A 17061-nucleotide genomic window follows, 5' to 3' on the forward strand; every position below is an offset into this window, starting at 1 on the left:
TTAGATGTTTGGTATCCGAGGCCTGTTCTGTTTAGTATTTGTGAAAGTGGGGTCATGGCGATTATAAACAACAGAGGAGATAGTGAGTCCCCTTGGAAAATGCCTCTTCTAATGCTAACCTGTCCAAGTGTCTCGCCATTGATTGTTAACTGTGTACTCCACATGCTCATTGCTTTTTTAAAATAAATATCTGAATGTTTTTGCTGACACCAGTTGTTTCTAAACATTTTAGTCTCCATGTGTGAGGCAATGAGTCGAAGGCCTTCTTGTAGTCAATCCATGAAACACTTAGATTTGTTTTTCTTCTCTTGCAGTATTCTAAAATCATTTGTCAATCAGCAGCTGGTCTTTTGTGCCTCTGGGTTCGGGCAATTTCCTTTCTGTTCAATTGGAAGCTGCTTATTAGTTAATAAGTGTTGCATCACTTCATCTGCTATTATTCCAGTAAATAATTTGAACATGGTTGGCAGGCAGGTTATCGGTGTATAATTACTTGGAACTGCTCCTTTTGCTGGGTCTTTCATTATGAGATGAGTTTTCCCAGTTGTTAGCCATTGTTCAATATCACCTCCTTGCAAAATGTGATTGAACTGTTTTGATAGTTGTTTATGGAGTCTTGTTAGGTGTTCATCATCACCTTTTTAATTTTTAATTCTGTTTGCTCTTTCACTTATTAATTCTGGTGTTATTATTAGATCTTGCATTTGTTGGTTACATTTTTCGACCTCTTTCACCCAGCCTGCTTTTTTATTATAATCTATTGGATTGTCCCTTAGTTTCCCCCAGAATTGCACTGTTTCTTCTTTATTTGGTGTTTCTATGTTTCTTGCAGTTTCTCCTTCTATGCTTTGGTAGAAACATCTCTGATTCGACTGGAATTGGAGATTCTGCCTGTGTTGTGTAATTCTGGCTTCATATCTGCTAATCTTCTTTGACACTGCTGTTATTTGCTGCTTTATTATTTCCAGGACTTCTCTAATTCTCCTTGAATCTAGGTGGTATTTTTGGATCAGATACTGTTAGGTGTTTTTATTCTTCAGCTTCTTGTCTTTCATATCTTTCAATTTACTAGCAGCCGATCTAAGCCTGGAGATTTTATTTTCTAATCTAATCTTCCATTTAGGTGATGTACTACTTTCTTTTCTTACAGGTCCACTGATCTTATATCCGAGCTCTTGTGTTGTTATTGTTGCTGCACTGTACATTAGTTGGTTTGTTTCTTGCAAATTATTGGTTGTTATTTCTGCAAGTGCAGCATTTATATCTTTTAATGCCTGAGCAAGTTGTTTTTGACAACTGTTTTTAGAGCTGGAAGTCGAACCCTGGTGGTTGTTTGGTTCATGTGCTCAGTTATTTTTTGCTTTAGTTCTTGTTGCTTTTCTGTTAAACGGCGTTCAGGTTTTTGAGCTGAAGGCAAAGGGGAAGTTGCCTGGTTTTGATTTTGAAACATTTCAGCAACAGTGGTATCCTCTATTTCCAACTTCTTCCATATCTTGTGTTGCTCAGTTCTTCCAGCTCAACTTCTGTGAATACTTTATTTCTTATTATGAATCTTCTCTGCTCTGCCAGTCTTTGTTCTGTTATTTCTCTATCTGGGTGCTTCTCTTTCCAAATTTGGTACATTCTTTTAAAATAACCTCTTCTAGTTGTGCTAGATTTGTAATAGCAGATCATTATTTCTTTGTTGGCATTTTTTGGTATATTTTTTCCGGTTAAGCGATTTTTCTTCCAGTAACCTTGCAGTCTCCAGCCCTGGTTGTTCAACTGAAGATCCTGAGTCCTGTAGCCCACTTGCCACCAGATGTCCAGGGACTCCAGCACCTGGCGCGGTCCTTGTTGACTCGGGCGACGGCCGATCCGGTATAGATTTATTAAAGTTACGTCTCACAATATTGTTGATGGGAGAGGCACTCTTCATCTGGCTCCTCTGGTGAGACCTGTCCAGTATGGTTGGACCTCTAGCATAGCTCTGATCTTCCTCAGATCACGCAAGCCCCACAACCATGCCAAGGTAGTGCCTCACTGGGGGATTATTATTATTATTTATTGTTCTAACAACACTATATTCACATTTAAGGGAAGGCACTTATATAAGGTCTGGCAGTTAGCTTAATGTGCAGACATTACTGTCTCTTCTGTTCTGAACAAATGGAGAGAATGTGCTTTGCACGGTAAGGTTTTAAAATGCTTTTCAAATGAATGTTATAGAGTGGTATAGCTCATCTTTGAGAGTCTGATAGAACAGAATAGAGTCACGTTCACAAAGTTTTACATTAAACATACATTAAACATAATGGGTGATGGGAAGGCAGGATCAGTCCTATCTCCCCCCACCCCTGAGACAATCATGGCTTTCCCCAGCTGCATCACTTGCCTACACGATCTGCCCTGCAGTGAGCAGTGTGGCCATCTGGCGGCTTGAAAAATGAAGCCCAGCTTCCAGAAATCCCACAATGCACTTTGTGAGGAGCGTGGTGTGTTGAGAGATTTCCCTGCTGATGGGTGCTCTTGCTGTCCGACTCTATGAACGCTTGGGTTGCCCAAGGATTCATATGACTGGTGAGTTCTACCTCACTATAAGCTCGGGTGGGTGGAGGGGGAACCAGGCTACTCCAGTGAAGAGCACTGGGATCAGAACTGATCTTGGCGCACCACACAAGCAGCCCTACCCAAGTAGGGCTGTATGAGCCAAGGTAGGGCTGCTCATGTGAATAACCTCTATGTACATCTCATTTTTGAAAATGTAGTTTTAGGGGTCTTCCTTTTGAAATAATTTCCAAATGTCCATCATCTATATCTATATATCTCTATCATATAGACATATTAATACTATATAAATGATGGATATATATCTGTATGATGGACATTTTGAAGCTATTTCAAAACAAAGAACTTTAAAACAACATTTTCAGAATTGAGACATATAAGCTTATTTTCTTGCATTTGGCATCTGAATAAACCATTTGAGTTAGGCAGTATAAACCCCGCATTTCATATGGTGGCCAATAAAGCTTTTCCAGCAACAAATCATCTAGACCTATTTAGATTATCATCTAGACCCATTTCAAACTGGCTTCCGGGCTGGCTATGGGGTGGAGACTGCCTTGGTTGGCCTCAGGGATGATCTTTAATTGGGAATTGACAGAGGGGGTGTGACTCTGTTGGTCCTTTTAGATCTCTCAGCAGCTTTCAATACTATTGACCATAATATCCTTCTGGAATGCCTGATGGGACTGGGGGTGGGAGGCACTGCTTTGCCATTGTTCCGCTCCTCACGGGCAGGTTCCAGCTGGTTATTCTTCAAAATCTTGGAGACTGTTGTTCTTTTGTATGATGTCCCTCAGGGCTCCATATTGTCTCTGATGTTGTTTAACATCTACATGAAACCTCTGGGAGAGATCATCAGGAGATTTGGTGCAGGGTTTTATCAGTATGCTGATGACACCCAAATCTATTTCTCTATGTCAACATCATCGGGAGAAGGCATAACCTCCCTAAACGCCTGCCTGGAGGCAGTAATGGGCTGGATGAGGGATAACAAACTGAGGCTTAATTAAGATAAGACGGAGGTACTTATTGTGTGGGGTCGGAACTCGGGAAATTATTTTGATCTGCCTGTTGTGGATGGGGTCACGCTCCCCTGGAAGGAACAGGTACGCAGTCTAGGGGTGTTTCTGGATCAGAACCTCTCCCTGGTATCCCAGGTTGAGATGATGGCCAGAGGTGCTTTTTATTGGCTTCGGCTGATACACCAGCTGCTTCCATTTCTTGAGATGAACGACCTCAAAATGGTAGTACGTATGCTGATAACCTCTAGGCTGGATTACTGTAATGCACTCTGTGTGGGGCTGTCTTTGTATGTAGTCTGGAAACTACAGTTGGTTCAGAATGCGGCGGCCAGGTTGTATTACTCCTATGTTGAAAGAACTACACTGGCTGGCGATACGTTTCCGGGCAAAATACAAGGTGCTGGTTTTTACCGATAAAGACCTAAACAGCTTAGGCTCTGGGTATTTAAGAGAATGTCTTCTTCACCATGAGCCCTTCCGCTTGTTAAGATCATCTGGAGAGGTTTGTCTGTGGGTGCCGCCAACACGCCTGGAAGCTACTGGGGAACAGGCCTTCTCCATTGTAGCCCCTGAACTTTGGAATGCACTCCCTGTTGAGATAAGAACCTCCCCATCTCTGGCAACTTTTAAAAAGGCACTGAAGATGCATTTATTCACCCTGGCTTTTAATTAGACCTATGGTTCTAAAAAGAAAAAAGAAAAGTTTTTTTTTTTAATACTAGATTTTAAATGTTTTAAAATTGTTAATGTTTTTAATTGTTAAGTGATTTGATGTTTTAAATTTTAATTGTAAACTGCCCAGAGACGCAAGCTTTGGGTGGCACATACATATATACATACATACATACATACATAAATCTCCTCTGCTGTAATGACCAGCTTTCAAGTAAATTGCCACAAAGCATTAGCATGGGCTGGTTCAGACTGGAGGGAAGCCTTGGTTACTGGAGGGATGTTAGCCTACAGATGTTAAGTTGGCTACCCATGCATTAGAATCAGTTATGCCAAATTCTTGTAAGTATGTTATTTTTAGCTTCATTGGTTGACATTTTGAAAAAAACTACTCAAAGAAGACCCATTGAAATTAAAAGGACAAGTTAGGCATTGAGGCTGTTCACACAATGGGAGGACCACCGGGCTTGGCTGCAAGCCCGGTGGTTCTTCAGTGGGTAACCCACTAAAATACCCCTCCCCTTAAACCAGGTTTGTGGAGTGAGCGCTCTGCAAACCTGGTTTGTTTTAATTGTGTGTTGCCACGGCAACTCACTAGTAGACCCCTGACTGGGAGGCTTAAAAGCAGCCTCCTGGCTCAGGGGTCTCTCCAGCAGGCCCTGCGCTCTTGTGCAGGGCATGCTGGAGCTTCTGGGGGCCGCGCGGCCTCCAATCCCCCCAGCCCCCGCCTGCTCCATAACGGAGCCCAAAGTGTGGGCGGCCGGTTCAGCCGCCTGGAGAAGACTGCTAGGGCGTCTGTGGGGAGAGCTGACTCAGCTACACTAGCCCAGACTGAACTGCTTGTGTAACTACTGGCACATGTACTAAATCAGAATGGATCAGATTTTGGCACTCAGATGCAGCTGTTGAAAAGCTGTGATTGGGTACAAAAATCCAAAATACTCAGTCATCTGACTGGCTTGGTCCCTGGCAGTATATCTAAAACTCAGTATATAAGTTCACTCAGTCTCAGAGGGTAATAGCTCAGTGGCATAGCACAAATTTTGCAAGTAGAGGGACCCCAATTTCTCCAGTTACAGTATTTTAGATATCAGGACTGGGGGAATATTCAACCTGATATCTTGGAGATTTGCTGCTAGCCAGACAAATTGTCCAGGGGTAGATGGACCAATGGTGTGAATCAGTGCAAGGCGGATTCGTATGAATAGGCCTTAGAGGGATCTGAAAAATTCAGATATATACAATTAGTGAAGGCAGTTGCTTTGAATTATTTCAGCTCGCCAATGAATTGCTTTAAAATTACTGGTAGTAATAACAGCTTTATGTCCAGACTTTACTATTTAAAGCATAATAAACAGTTGCATGTTTAACAAGTGATTTGAAGATCTGCTTGTCCAGGACAAAATAATGTAAGTTTAATTCTGGAATCCCTTCCCTTTCTTTTATTCCATAACAAGCTCTGATTAAAAAGTAAAGAGGTAAGAGCTGTGGCGACCACAGGGAAAAAAAATGAGGGGGGCGGGCACAGAAGGGGCAAAGTGCATTTATGGGTGTGTCCCACATATTAGATTTCTGAAACAGAAATGGGGTGGGGGTAAGCTATTTGTTGGGGAGGGGGATTGCCCACCCATGCCCCCCACTCTGGAGCTGCCTGTGAGTGAGTGCCTTGATTGAAAAATTATGTGGTTTTCAGTGCTATGGATAGATAGATGTTACTGCTTCGTCTGTTGAAAGATTTCTAGGGGAGAAAAATGTTTTGTAAGGATAGTTTCTAGGAGTAAAAATTTAGAACGATTGGCAACTACAGAACTTGTTTAAGTTTTTTGAAATTGTTTGTTTATAACTAGACTGTAGGGCAAATGCAGCAGACTGACAGTTGGGTGAATATCTCTTTTCACATTTGAACACAAAGAGCCTCCAGTTACTCCCTCCCTGTGTTGAAAAGGTAGGTGGCTCTGAATAGCAAGGGAAACAAAATATGTTATTTTAAAGATGTATTTTATAGCAGCCATTTCCAAAATTAGACAAGTTCACAAAGGAAGAAAACAGATACCATCTTGAACCCGAAAGAGAAACAGATGATTTCTGGGTAATTTAATAAATATCTCATCTTAGACATTTAATGAGGAAGAATGTAAATGCTTTTTAATGAAACTTTCATAGTTGACTTTTACAAGGATGTTTTAATGTGATTAAGGACAAAAATGCTGCCAGACGGAATACCCATGATCAAAAATTTAAGGGACCGTTGTCTGCTTGTTCCATTATTCATATACAACTCTGGGATATTATGCATTACATTTAATGTGGTGTTCATGAATCATTAAAGCAATTTGCTTATTTGCAATAGATTCTCCCATAGCTTTACTGACTGATCCGTAGTGCCAGACATGAACATGAAAGTGTATGCTAGTATTCTTTGCTAAGTGAAAATATTCAGGGTATTCGGGATGGGGAAATATGTGAAATCACTTTGTTTTAAGATGTCTTAGGAGAGGAGAGCTGGTCTTGTGGTAGCAAGTATGACTTGTCCCCTTAGCTAAGCAGGGTCTGCATATGAATGGGTTGCATATGAATGGGAGACTAGAAGTGTGAGCACTGTAAGATATTCCCCTCAGGGGATGGAGCCACTCTGGGAAGAACAGAAGATTTCAAGTTCCCTCCCTGGCTTGAGAGTCCTGAGATGACTGAGAGAGAGTCCTGCCTGCAACCTTGGAGACACTGTTGCCAGTCTGTAAAGACAATACTGAGCTAGATAGACCAATGGTCCAACTCAGTATATGACAGCTTCCTATGTTCCTATGCAGTGGACCCAGGGCTTACTCTTTCATGACCCTTGCCTCAGGCGGCAAGCTCAGGGGGACATGGCAGGTGTCACTGCCAAACCTGAAGCAGTTGCCACCCTGCCTGCTAGTGCCCCTCTATTCTTCCTTCATCCCTCCAGCCCTTTTCCCCACCAGCCATCATTGCTACTACCACAGTGGCTCCTTCTCTCTTTCTCTTTCTGTAAGAAGCAAGGGCGGCTCTGGGCGGGGGGCGGAATGGCTGGGCGAATGCCTTCCCAGACACAGAAATCTGATATCTGACATAGCTTGCCCAGCTATAAATGTACTTTGCCTCTTCTGTCTCCCCCCCACCATTTCCCCTGCTGCTGCCACTAGGAAGGAGGGAGAGTAAAGCTGGCCACTCTGGTGCCAAAGTAATGGCCTGAAGGGGTTGGATCCAATCCTTGCAGGCCTTGAAAGGGGTAAAGATCAAGAAGAAGCTGCTGACAAGCTACTCTCCTTGCCTGTGTCCCTCTCAAAGCCTGGTCAGATCCAACTTTTGCAGGCTTCAAAGGGTCGGGATGAAAACAACCAAAGCATAAAATCAGTTCATGGTAGTATGTGAAACATTCTGAAACAGAAAAGTCTTAACCATCCATCTGATGGCAGAAAGAGAGGGAACTCACTTGACGGATCCTCACGTGGGTGACAAAAGGAGGTTGCTGGCAACTCTTGCAGGCGTGGATCAGAGGCTCTCAGTCTGTCCTTTGCAGGCTCTGAAAGGGTTGTGAGGCAAGGGGAGGTTGCCTGTGTCCCCCTTAAAGCCCCAAAGGATTGGATATGACCATTGTAAGTATCTGAAAGTGCTAAGTGGGGAGCAAAGAGGGTTGCCAGCTGCTGCATTCTCTTCACCCTCTGCCCCCTTTACAGCCTAAAGGGGGCGGAACAAAGAGGCATTTGGTGCCTCACTCCAGGCTGTCAGTGAGCAAATCAAATTTTCTAGTATAAATATTCTTTTTTCTTAAGTAATGATGATAGTGCAACTGAGTAAATGGAAATGCTTCCTAGAGAAAATACCATATCTTGTTTAGCCTGGCTGTGTGAACTGAATTGGTTTAATGGTTAATTATTTTGTCGGGTTCCTAATCCCTAAAGGTTCTGTTTGAATCAAGAACAAAGTACAGTGCCATGAATCTGTTCTTTGTTTCCCAACAGCTGTGGGAAATGGATTATACTGTTGCTCATCCTCAGGGTCAGGCAGGCTCATGCACATGGATAGCAGAAATGGAGCTATTATGCTGTTATGCAGCTCCGACTTCAATGTGGAATTATTTAATGCATTTAATATAAAATTATTGTGATTTAATATACTTCATGCTTATGCTGCTTTGGCCCCCACTTCATCCGCTCCCCTTTTCTGACTGATTTCTCCACTACTGCAGACTCCGGGCTTACAAGAAGAGGAACTTGGTTTGTTCCCTTTCCCTGAGGCACCAAGAAGAAGTCCTCAGAAAGAACAGTTCTTTTCAGAAATGCAAACACATTCACAACTCATTCTTCTGGTGGCATGAAGCAGCATCCTGCTCATATGTAGTCGACATGAACATAATAACATAATAACAGCCCTGCTGGATCAGGCCCAGGCCCATCTAGACCAGCATCCTGTTTCACACAGTGGCCCACCAGATGCTGCTGGAAGCCACAGGCAGGAGTTGAGGGCATGCCCTCTCTCCTGCTGTTACTCCCCTGCAACTGGTACTCAGAGGCATCCTGCCTTTGAGGCTGGAGGTGGCCTATAGTCCTCAGCTAGTAGCCATTGATAGACCTCTCCTCCATGAAGTTATCCAAACCCCTCTTAAAGCCATCCAGGTAGTTGGCTGTCACATCTTGTGGCAAAGAATTCCACACATTCATTATGCGTTGTGTGAAAAAGTACTTCTGTTTGTTGGTCCTAGATTTTCTGGCAATCAATTTCATGGGATGACCTTTGGTTCTAGTGTTATGTGAGAGGGAGAAGAATTTCTCTCTATCAACTTTCTCCATACCATGCATGATTTTATAGACCTCTTATCATGTCTCCCCGCAGTCGTAATTTTTCTAAACTAAAAAGCCCCAGATGTTGTAGTCTTGCCTCATAAGAAAGGTGCTCTAGGCCCCTGATCATCTTGGTTGCCCTCTTCTGCATCTTTTCCAGTTATACAATGTCCTTTTAAAAATGTGGTGACCAGAATTGTACGCAGTACTCCAGGTGTGTCCGCACCATAGTTTTGTATAAGGGCATTGTAATATTAGCCATTTTATTTCCATCCCCTTCCTAATGATCCCTAGCATGGAATTGGCCTTTTTCACAGCTGCTGCACATTGAGTCAACACTTTCAACAAGTTGTCCACAACCCCAAGATCCCTCTCTTGATCAGTCCCCGACAGCTTAGATCCCATCAGTGTATACCTGAAGTTGGGGTTTTTCATCCCAATGTGCATCACTTTACATTTGCCAACACTGAACCGCATTTGCCACTTTGTCACCCACTCTTCCAGTCTGAGAGATCCTTTTGGAGCTCTTCACAATCAGTTTTGGATTTCGCTACCCGAAAGAGTTTGATATCATCTGCAAATTTGGCTACCTTGCTGATTACCCCAACTTCTAGATCACTTATGAATAAATTAAAAAGCACCGGTCCCAGTATAGATCCCTGGGGGACCCCACTTCTTACTTCCCTCCATTGTGAAAACTCTCCATTTATACCTACCCTCTGTCTCCAAAGTGTGGAACAGTCAGGATTAACGAGACTGTTGGCTAGAGAAGTGCTGCTGTGGTGCCTGTCCCCAGCTTTGTGAGTGGTAGAGGAGGCTGGGTGGCTGTTGGCTCCTATCTCCCTGTTTGCCTCCCATTGGCCTGATCATCCCTGTGCCTCTGAGGCATCGGGTAAGACCCTTCCTTCCTGAGAGCTCTATCCTGACTCGCAATATGGGCTCCTCCTGCAAGTGCACAAAAAATGGCAGCTGAGGCACTCTGAACTTGTAGTTCTGAATGTATCATGCACTCAGTAGTGGACAGGCACACTATTCTCTGTCCTCAAACAACAAATCCTAGAGATTTTACTGCACAAATGTTCTTTTGCTCTAACTCAAAGAAATAAACGTCTTTATTCCTACCCTAACTCACAGGCATAACCTTATGTCCCCTCAGCTCTGAATGTGGGTCTACAAACACTTTTGGACAGGCCAAGCAGAATGAAAAGGGCACCTTACTGGGGGAACTTTGAGTGCACTGGGAGAGGAATGCCCTGTCTGGTACAGGGAATGAGCCAAAAAGCTGGACTCCAGTCACCCTGAACTGTCAGCATTTATTTTCCCTGATCCTACTACTACTGCTACTACTGCTTTTTGTCCTCCTTTTCTCATTCAAGAATCCTAGGTTCCAGTGGCTGCAAAGAAGAGACTGGAATGGCAGCAACCAAATAGACAGGGTCATTGCCGGGCAGGAAGTGTAAGGTGCAAATCAAGATGGCTTCAGCGGTTGCATCCAGTGTGGCTCTTGGCCCTTGTCAGGACTTTGGACATTCTCCCTCTATCAGTGGCTCATTTGGACCCAATATCTCTTTTGGGGTGGAAAGAAAGAAAGATGGTATATAAATTTAAAAATAAAATAATAATAAACAATCTCCTTTGGATTACTTTACTGTCTCTTTTGTTCTCCTGTAATTGTATGTGTGTGTTTTCCTTTCTTTAAAAGAGCATTTATCTGTATGTGCTGGTGTGCACAGTAATATGTATTTTAAATATAAATGAAATTGTCCTGTTACCTCTGCAGTGAGTAGAGAAGCTCTTCCTTTATAGAAGGGAAATTGACAAGAGTCCTGATCAGGTGTTCAAAGAGAATGCCACTGAATACTCTTACAGGGTTGGGAGTGAACCAGAGGTTCATCACTCACTCTCCTACCCCACACTTAGAGCAGCGGTTGTCTGAATTGATGAGCACTGTAAGCATGTCTGCCTCCATTTCCATGATCAGGTGACTAACTTCTAAGCCAAGTCTTCGATAATTCCATTATTAGAGGAGAGCAGGAAGTGGGGGATGGCGAAGATGAGGGCAGAGGGGTAGTTGATAACAGAGAGTCATTTTGGTGGAAGTTACACCACTGTCACCAGCACTGATCATGGTGGGGCAGTATGGGCCAGCATCCAGGATAAGCAAGAGGGGGACTGCCTTCTTTCATATTAGCTGAAGGGGTGTATAGCATTTAAAATGGAAAAAGCTTAACTTGTGAATGGTGGTAATGTGCATTAATGGAAACAGGGCAAGTTTCCTGATTGATAATTAAAGCACTTTAAATTACATGTATAATTTACTCCTAGATTTGAAAGAGAATACAAGATCTGCTGATTCTAACCCTGCAACCTAAAATAGAAAAGGCTATAATATATCATGGCACTATATAGTATATATAGTATATACCATATACACGTATGTGACTATTTTCTGTAAAATAAGAGAACTGAGGAAAAAATCTCTGCATGTGGAGACCACTTGAAAATTTCCGTGGTTTGTTCTACTTACAATAAAACCAACAGATATTTGTCCAGTGATTTATTTTTAGCAAGGATCAAAGATTTCCTTTACTTGAAAGGAATATTGCCTGCCATGCAATGCCCATATGAAATATGAAAAGAGCAAGACATAAATGGCATTTAGTTCTTCTGGCTCACCAAGTTGTTCACTGATGTTAAGGAATATAAAGCACTTGCATCTGTTCTAGGCAATATCAGTAAATAATTAAGCAGAGCGTGTCTGGAATAATGTACTAAGTGGATCCCTTTTCTATCATGTTGTGGATATTAAGATTCCATTTGATGGTAATTCAGAAATACAACCTAAAAGTATTACCACAGAAAACCTCTTTGCGTATAGCAGGTACTTTATAGAGAAAAGTAACACATTTGTTTTGAGAACCTGTTTGGAAATATTATCTTTTGGATTGACATTAAAGCAATGTATAGGTGATACATTTGAAATGAATGGATTCAACATCATGTGGAGACCTGTCAAGAGAAGATTTTAATACTCTGGTGTGTTTTGTCCTGAAATGAATCTTGTTCACTATGAGAAATGCTGTGGTGGACGTAGTTGCTGTGGACATTAAAGTTGTAAATATGGTTGTTCATTGCACACTGACATTTTTATCCAGGGCTGATGCCAAGTTTTGATGGGCCCCTTGGCAAAGGGGCCCATCATGGTCCCCTCATGGTCCTGAGCCAGCCCAGGCCAGCCTGCCTGCCCACTGCTGTCTGATAGAATTTACCCAAAAATTTACCCAGTGAGAGGAGCCAATTCATCACTGCCACCAATGCGGGCACCATTTAAAAGTTCACAGTGTCATTGAAGAAGGAGCCACTGCCACCTATAGGCTCCCCCACATTGGGCTCTGGCAAGCTTGCAGGGCAGCAGTGATGGCAGTGGCAGCTGGCAACCTTCTTCAGCTGTTTTGGACTTCTTCAGTGCCCCAGCCCCTTGGCATACCTGTGTGTAGGGGTGAGAATTCTAAAATGGTGCTGTTGCTCCAGCTACATGTTGTGGTGCTGCTGCTGCTGCCGCCGCCACCCAGTACGTTTGCCAAGGCCTGGGGGACAAGGGAAGAGAGCTCACTGGGCAGCAGCAGATGCTGCTTGCATCTAGAGTAGGGGCACAGGTACTGAGAGGGCCCACAACTGTCACTAGGCCCACCTGCTCTGAGGGACAGGGATACCTGTGAGCCCAGGGACAGCTGTGGGCCCTCTTATGCACTAGAAAAGAGCTATATTCAGTTGGTTGAAGTTTGTTGGAATGCTTGCATTGCCTTTTCCACTTCTAAATATGTCTAATAATCCATACCTTGCCTATATCTGACAATAGTGGCATCTGAACTGAATATTTTATAAAGCATACATCACATAGTTGGTACAGATCTCTGAAAAGGAGAGGAGGCATTTAGCTCAAATCAAGTATTGTGTTTTAGGGGAAAATAAAGTTATTGATAGAATGAATGCTAGTATTTACTTGAAAAAAATCTTGGTTTCTTTAATTTTAAGACATAAACGTTTGATTCATCCTGCCTGAAGCAACACACAAGAGCTTGCTGTTCAAGTGGTACTTCAGATACTCTGTTTTTGACTAAAGAAAGGGGACACATAAATGCAAATCTGTCCTTAAAATTTATCTTATAACAGAATTCATTACACAGACTTTTGTGATACATTATTGCTGCTAGCTAGATCACAGAATATTAAATTAATGTGCCAAGGGCTGAAAGATACTGAATTACTAATCAAATAATGTTCTTTCAAAATAACTGGGTCAATTTCCTCCCAGTTAAATTGGCCTCAGTATTCGATGAAAGCATTTTAAACAAAAATGCATGACCAATCTCTCCCTCCTGAATATTTCTTTCTTTCTTTCTTTCTTTCTTTCTTTCTTTCTTTCTTTCTTTCTTTCTTAGTCGGGAAGAGAGTATCATGACTTCTTAGCATAATGGAAAAAATTACCTTTTACAGTATTTATTCCACTGGTGGAAAGTACCGTATTTACCTGAATCCAATATTAGTTTTTTTCATTTTACAGTTCTTTGATTTTAGAAATTGAACGGTTGTCTTAAATTCAGAGTCCTCTGCCTTTCGGGTAAATACAAGTATAACTTGTATTGAATATGTATTTTTAAGGGGATCGTCTTAAATTCAGAGTAGTCTTCTAATTGGGAAAATACAGTAGTATACATAGACAAGTATAATCTTGCAGACAATTATGGAACAGATTTTTTCATTTTACATGTTAGGTTTGGTGGGTGAAGCTGGTAAGAAAGGGGAGGTCTGGAAAACTAGGATTCTCTAACAAGATTTTGTTAGCTAATGGGTACTAATTTGGATTATTGATCAGAACATTTGCAGGATTTTTATGCTTCCTTAAAGCAATAGAAGTCTTTGTTCCTTTTTTTGGGAGCAGGGGAGGGGAGATTCAAAGAAAGACACTCCCCAGCAAAAATAGTGTGAGAAAACCATGAGGGCCAGAATCCTGACATAAGGTTTCCCTGCCTACAGTTGTCATGTGTACATGAGCCTTGAAAGAGCTGGCAAGTGAACAAAGAAAGCAGTCTTTGGAGTACATGCACATTCTTGTATTTTGTTCCTCTTGTTTTAGTAAACACAGCATCCAAGCACATATTCCAGATAGGAATTTATCCTAGTTACGGCCTGTAGAAGATACAAAGTGTGTCCTGATGTCTTCTAGCTTTTTATGAGATCCAGAATAGAGATTTACTTTCAATTTCTTCCTCCTTATTATAGTAAGAGCAACAGTTTATAGGTTCTTTAATTTGATTGTCATGTTCAGTTCTTAGAACTTGCAGCCATTTATTTGTACATCTCCCCTCCATTTCAGATCTGCATACTGCTGTTGAATAGGTAATCTTTGACTGTCTCAGTTAAGATCAGAGTGCCTTGCTGCAGTAGACCACTCGTCCAGCACTCTGTCTCCAATGATGGACAAGCCAGATGCCTCTTGTTAAACTCATAATAATGGTACAATAGAGATAACCATCCCCTGTGTTTTGTCCTGAGCACCAGTAAGCAAAAATATGTTTTCTCGGAAAATGAAAGTTCCATGTTTTGTTTTCATAGCTAATGCCCATATTAGTGAAACTGTCTCTATTAATTTCTCTAATATTTTTAAAAAGCCAGTGAATGATATCAAGTAATTATGTGCAGTCTGAAGAAGCCCCCTTTTTTGTTTGTCCTAAAATTATGTATGAATGAGAACAAACTGCCTTGGACTTCTTTCAACATTTACATAAGCAACAGTGTTGGATACTTCTTAAGGGGTTCCTCAGAAGATATGCTACTTTTGTACTATTATTCATCTTCTAAAGGAGGCCACAGTTCCTATTTTATTTCCTGTAATGGTCATGTGCTGCTTTAATGGGATGCTTTCCCTTTGTGATAGATAACAATGTGTATATTTTTAAATTTGTTTTAGCTCTTTACTGTTTTAGTGGTGTGTTTTAATTGTAAACTGCCCTGAGCCATTTTGGAAGGGCGGTATACAAATAAAATAAATAAATACAATTTAAAAAGTATATAATATAGTGATGAATGAGGAAGTTTTATATGTTACCATTGAATTCTAGAGATAACAGAATTTCCTGTGGATGTGAGAAGACTTATTGAAATGTGCTGCATGTCCAGAAAGGTACCCGTGCACCAGGTCTTTCTAGGATTCTACCAAGGCCTGGTGTGCTTGTACAGGTCAATGACACGAGCAACTTCATTGGCATGCCAGGACTGAACCTTGACCTAGCAAAGCATGGCATGTTGTCATTGCCACCAGTCCCATAGAGAAGCCCTTTCTTGATTTCATTAGTAGCAGCAACAGCAGGTGAACTACACTAATGAAGGTCAATGAGGTAATTGACCTACATTGGTGAGTAAGAATTGCATCTGGTGACTAGCAAGGAGGGATGAAAGTGGTCCTTAGCTGGAAATATAGATCTAGACATACATCAAATTCCCAGAAAAATAAGCAAGTAGATACACATTATTTTCAGACCACATCTGATAGCATTCATCCATCACTGTTTTGCCTTTTCACAAAATACAAGCACGAACTATGACTGCACATATAACCACACATGAATATGATTCAATAAGCTAACTGTGTGTTTGAAAATAATAAAATATGGCTCCAGGGCTATTTTATTTGCACCACAATATGGCATTAGTGTAAACAGGTGATATTTTCTGAAATCACCAAAACTCTTAAGCCTGTAGCTTATAATATGAAATAGTGGGGCAGACTTTTAAAATAAGTGATTTATTAATAAATAAGGCCAACTGACTTCCATGAATCAGCATTAGATTGCTGAATACATGTTAGGAGCAGGGCTCAGGAAATCCACTAGTCTACTTGTCTGTGACAAGTGAAAAATAATGCCTGATGAACAAAGAATAAAAATCATGATGAGTAATGTACCAACATAGCTCGATGAACTTTTGTGTGTTTTGTCTGGCTGGTGAATAGAGCCAACATTTCTTGACCCTTAATTGGGAGGATCATTTCTTCTCTCTGTGTCACTCTGCTTTTTATTATGTAAACATATGCAGGAAGCCAATTTTGTTTACTTCCACTTGGAGACTTAACAACTTGTTCTGAATAGCATGTCCCCTGCAGCCTTAAAACTTTTTCAGGTGAAATCATTGGCACAGTTACGTATGGTGCCCAATTGGGTCCTTACCCAGATCTGTCCCTCTTAGAAGTGGTGCAGTCTAAGTTCTTGAGAGCAATATTTCAGACACCCAAGTGTACCTCTAATGCGAGACTCAGATTGGAGGCGGGTCTCATTAGAGTTGAGGCCAGATGTTGGCAAATGGCGCTGTTTTATTGGCTAAGAGTTTTTTCCTTGGACACAGGGCTGAGCCGCTTAGTATTAGACGATTCTTATCAGTCGACCTGGAAGTGTGCTCTGAACCAAAAGATGACCACTTTGGGCCTCGATCAGTCTGCCCTGCTTACACAAAGTTTGGAGACAGCTAGGAAGCTTATCAAACAGAGAATTGAGGATATTGAGAGACAAACAGATATAGCAAGGGTACCTGACTATCAGAGCCAGGAATCAGTCAGGTATAGTTTGTCCCCAGCATCCTACCTCACTGTCTTGGAGGTGCCCCCACTTAGAAGAGTTTTTACCCTGGCAAGATGCAATGCCCTGCCTTCAGCCCTCTTAGAGGGCCGATATAGAGGGATTCCCTATGGGGAGAGGCTCTGCCCATGTGGTGAGGGTCAAGTGGAAAAGTCACCCATGTGCTATTGGAATGTTTGTTCTATAGAGACCTGCGTCAGGATCTCATTTACCCTTTGATAGCTAAATGACCAGGTCTTGATTCTCCTCAGATGACTGACAGGCTGTTGGAAGGAAGTAATTCTTGCGCCACCAGACAGGTAGCTAAATTTTGTAGTGCAGCCCTCCGTTTGCGGAAGAGCTTAATATAGGGAAAATAGGCGATGGATTTAAGGCCAGAGGAACTTGTAG

General features: G+C 41.9%; 1 protein-coding gene across 9 annotated transcripts in view; it reads left to right on the plus strand.

Annotated features, from left to right (window-relative positions):
• Positions 1-17061, plus strand: part of FRMD3 (FERM domain containing 3) — a 225423-nt gene that overhangs the window by 27912 nt on the left and 180450 nt on the right. The window contains exons 1-2 of one of the 9 annotated variants that reach the window (XM_053292928.1): positions 6130-6186; positions 10417-10634. The exons of 7 other annotated variants lie outside the window; for them this stretch is intronic. In XM_053292928.1, the coding sequence (XP_053148903.1) occupies positions 10632-10634 (3 nt within the window). In that variant the 5' untranslated portion in view covers positions 6130-6186; positions 10417-10631. Of the gene's footprint in view, positions 1-6129; positions 6187-10416; positions 10635-17061 lie in introns of those variants that run through there. One more of the 9 variants, XM_053292927.1, reaches the window with a different exon arrangement.

Source organism: Hemicordylus capensis, chromosome 2 (genome assembly GCF_027244095.1).
Source record: "Hemicordylus capensis ecotype Gifberg chromosome 2, rHemCap1.1.pri, whole genome shotgun sequence".
Lineage (NCBI taxonomy): Eukaryota > Metazoa > Chordata > Lepidosauria > Squamata > Cordylidae > Hemicordylus > Hemicordylus capensis.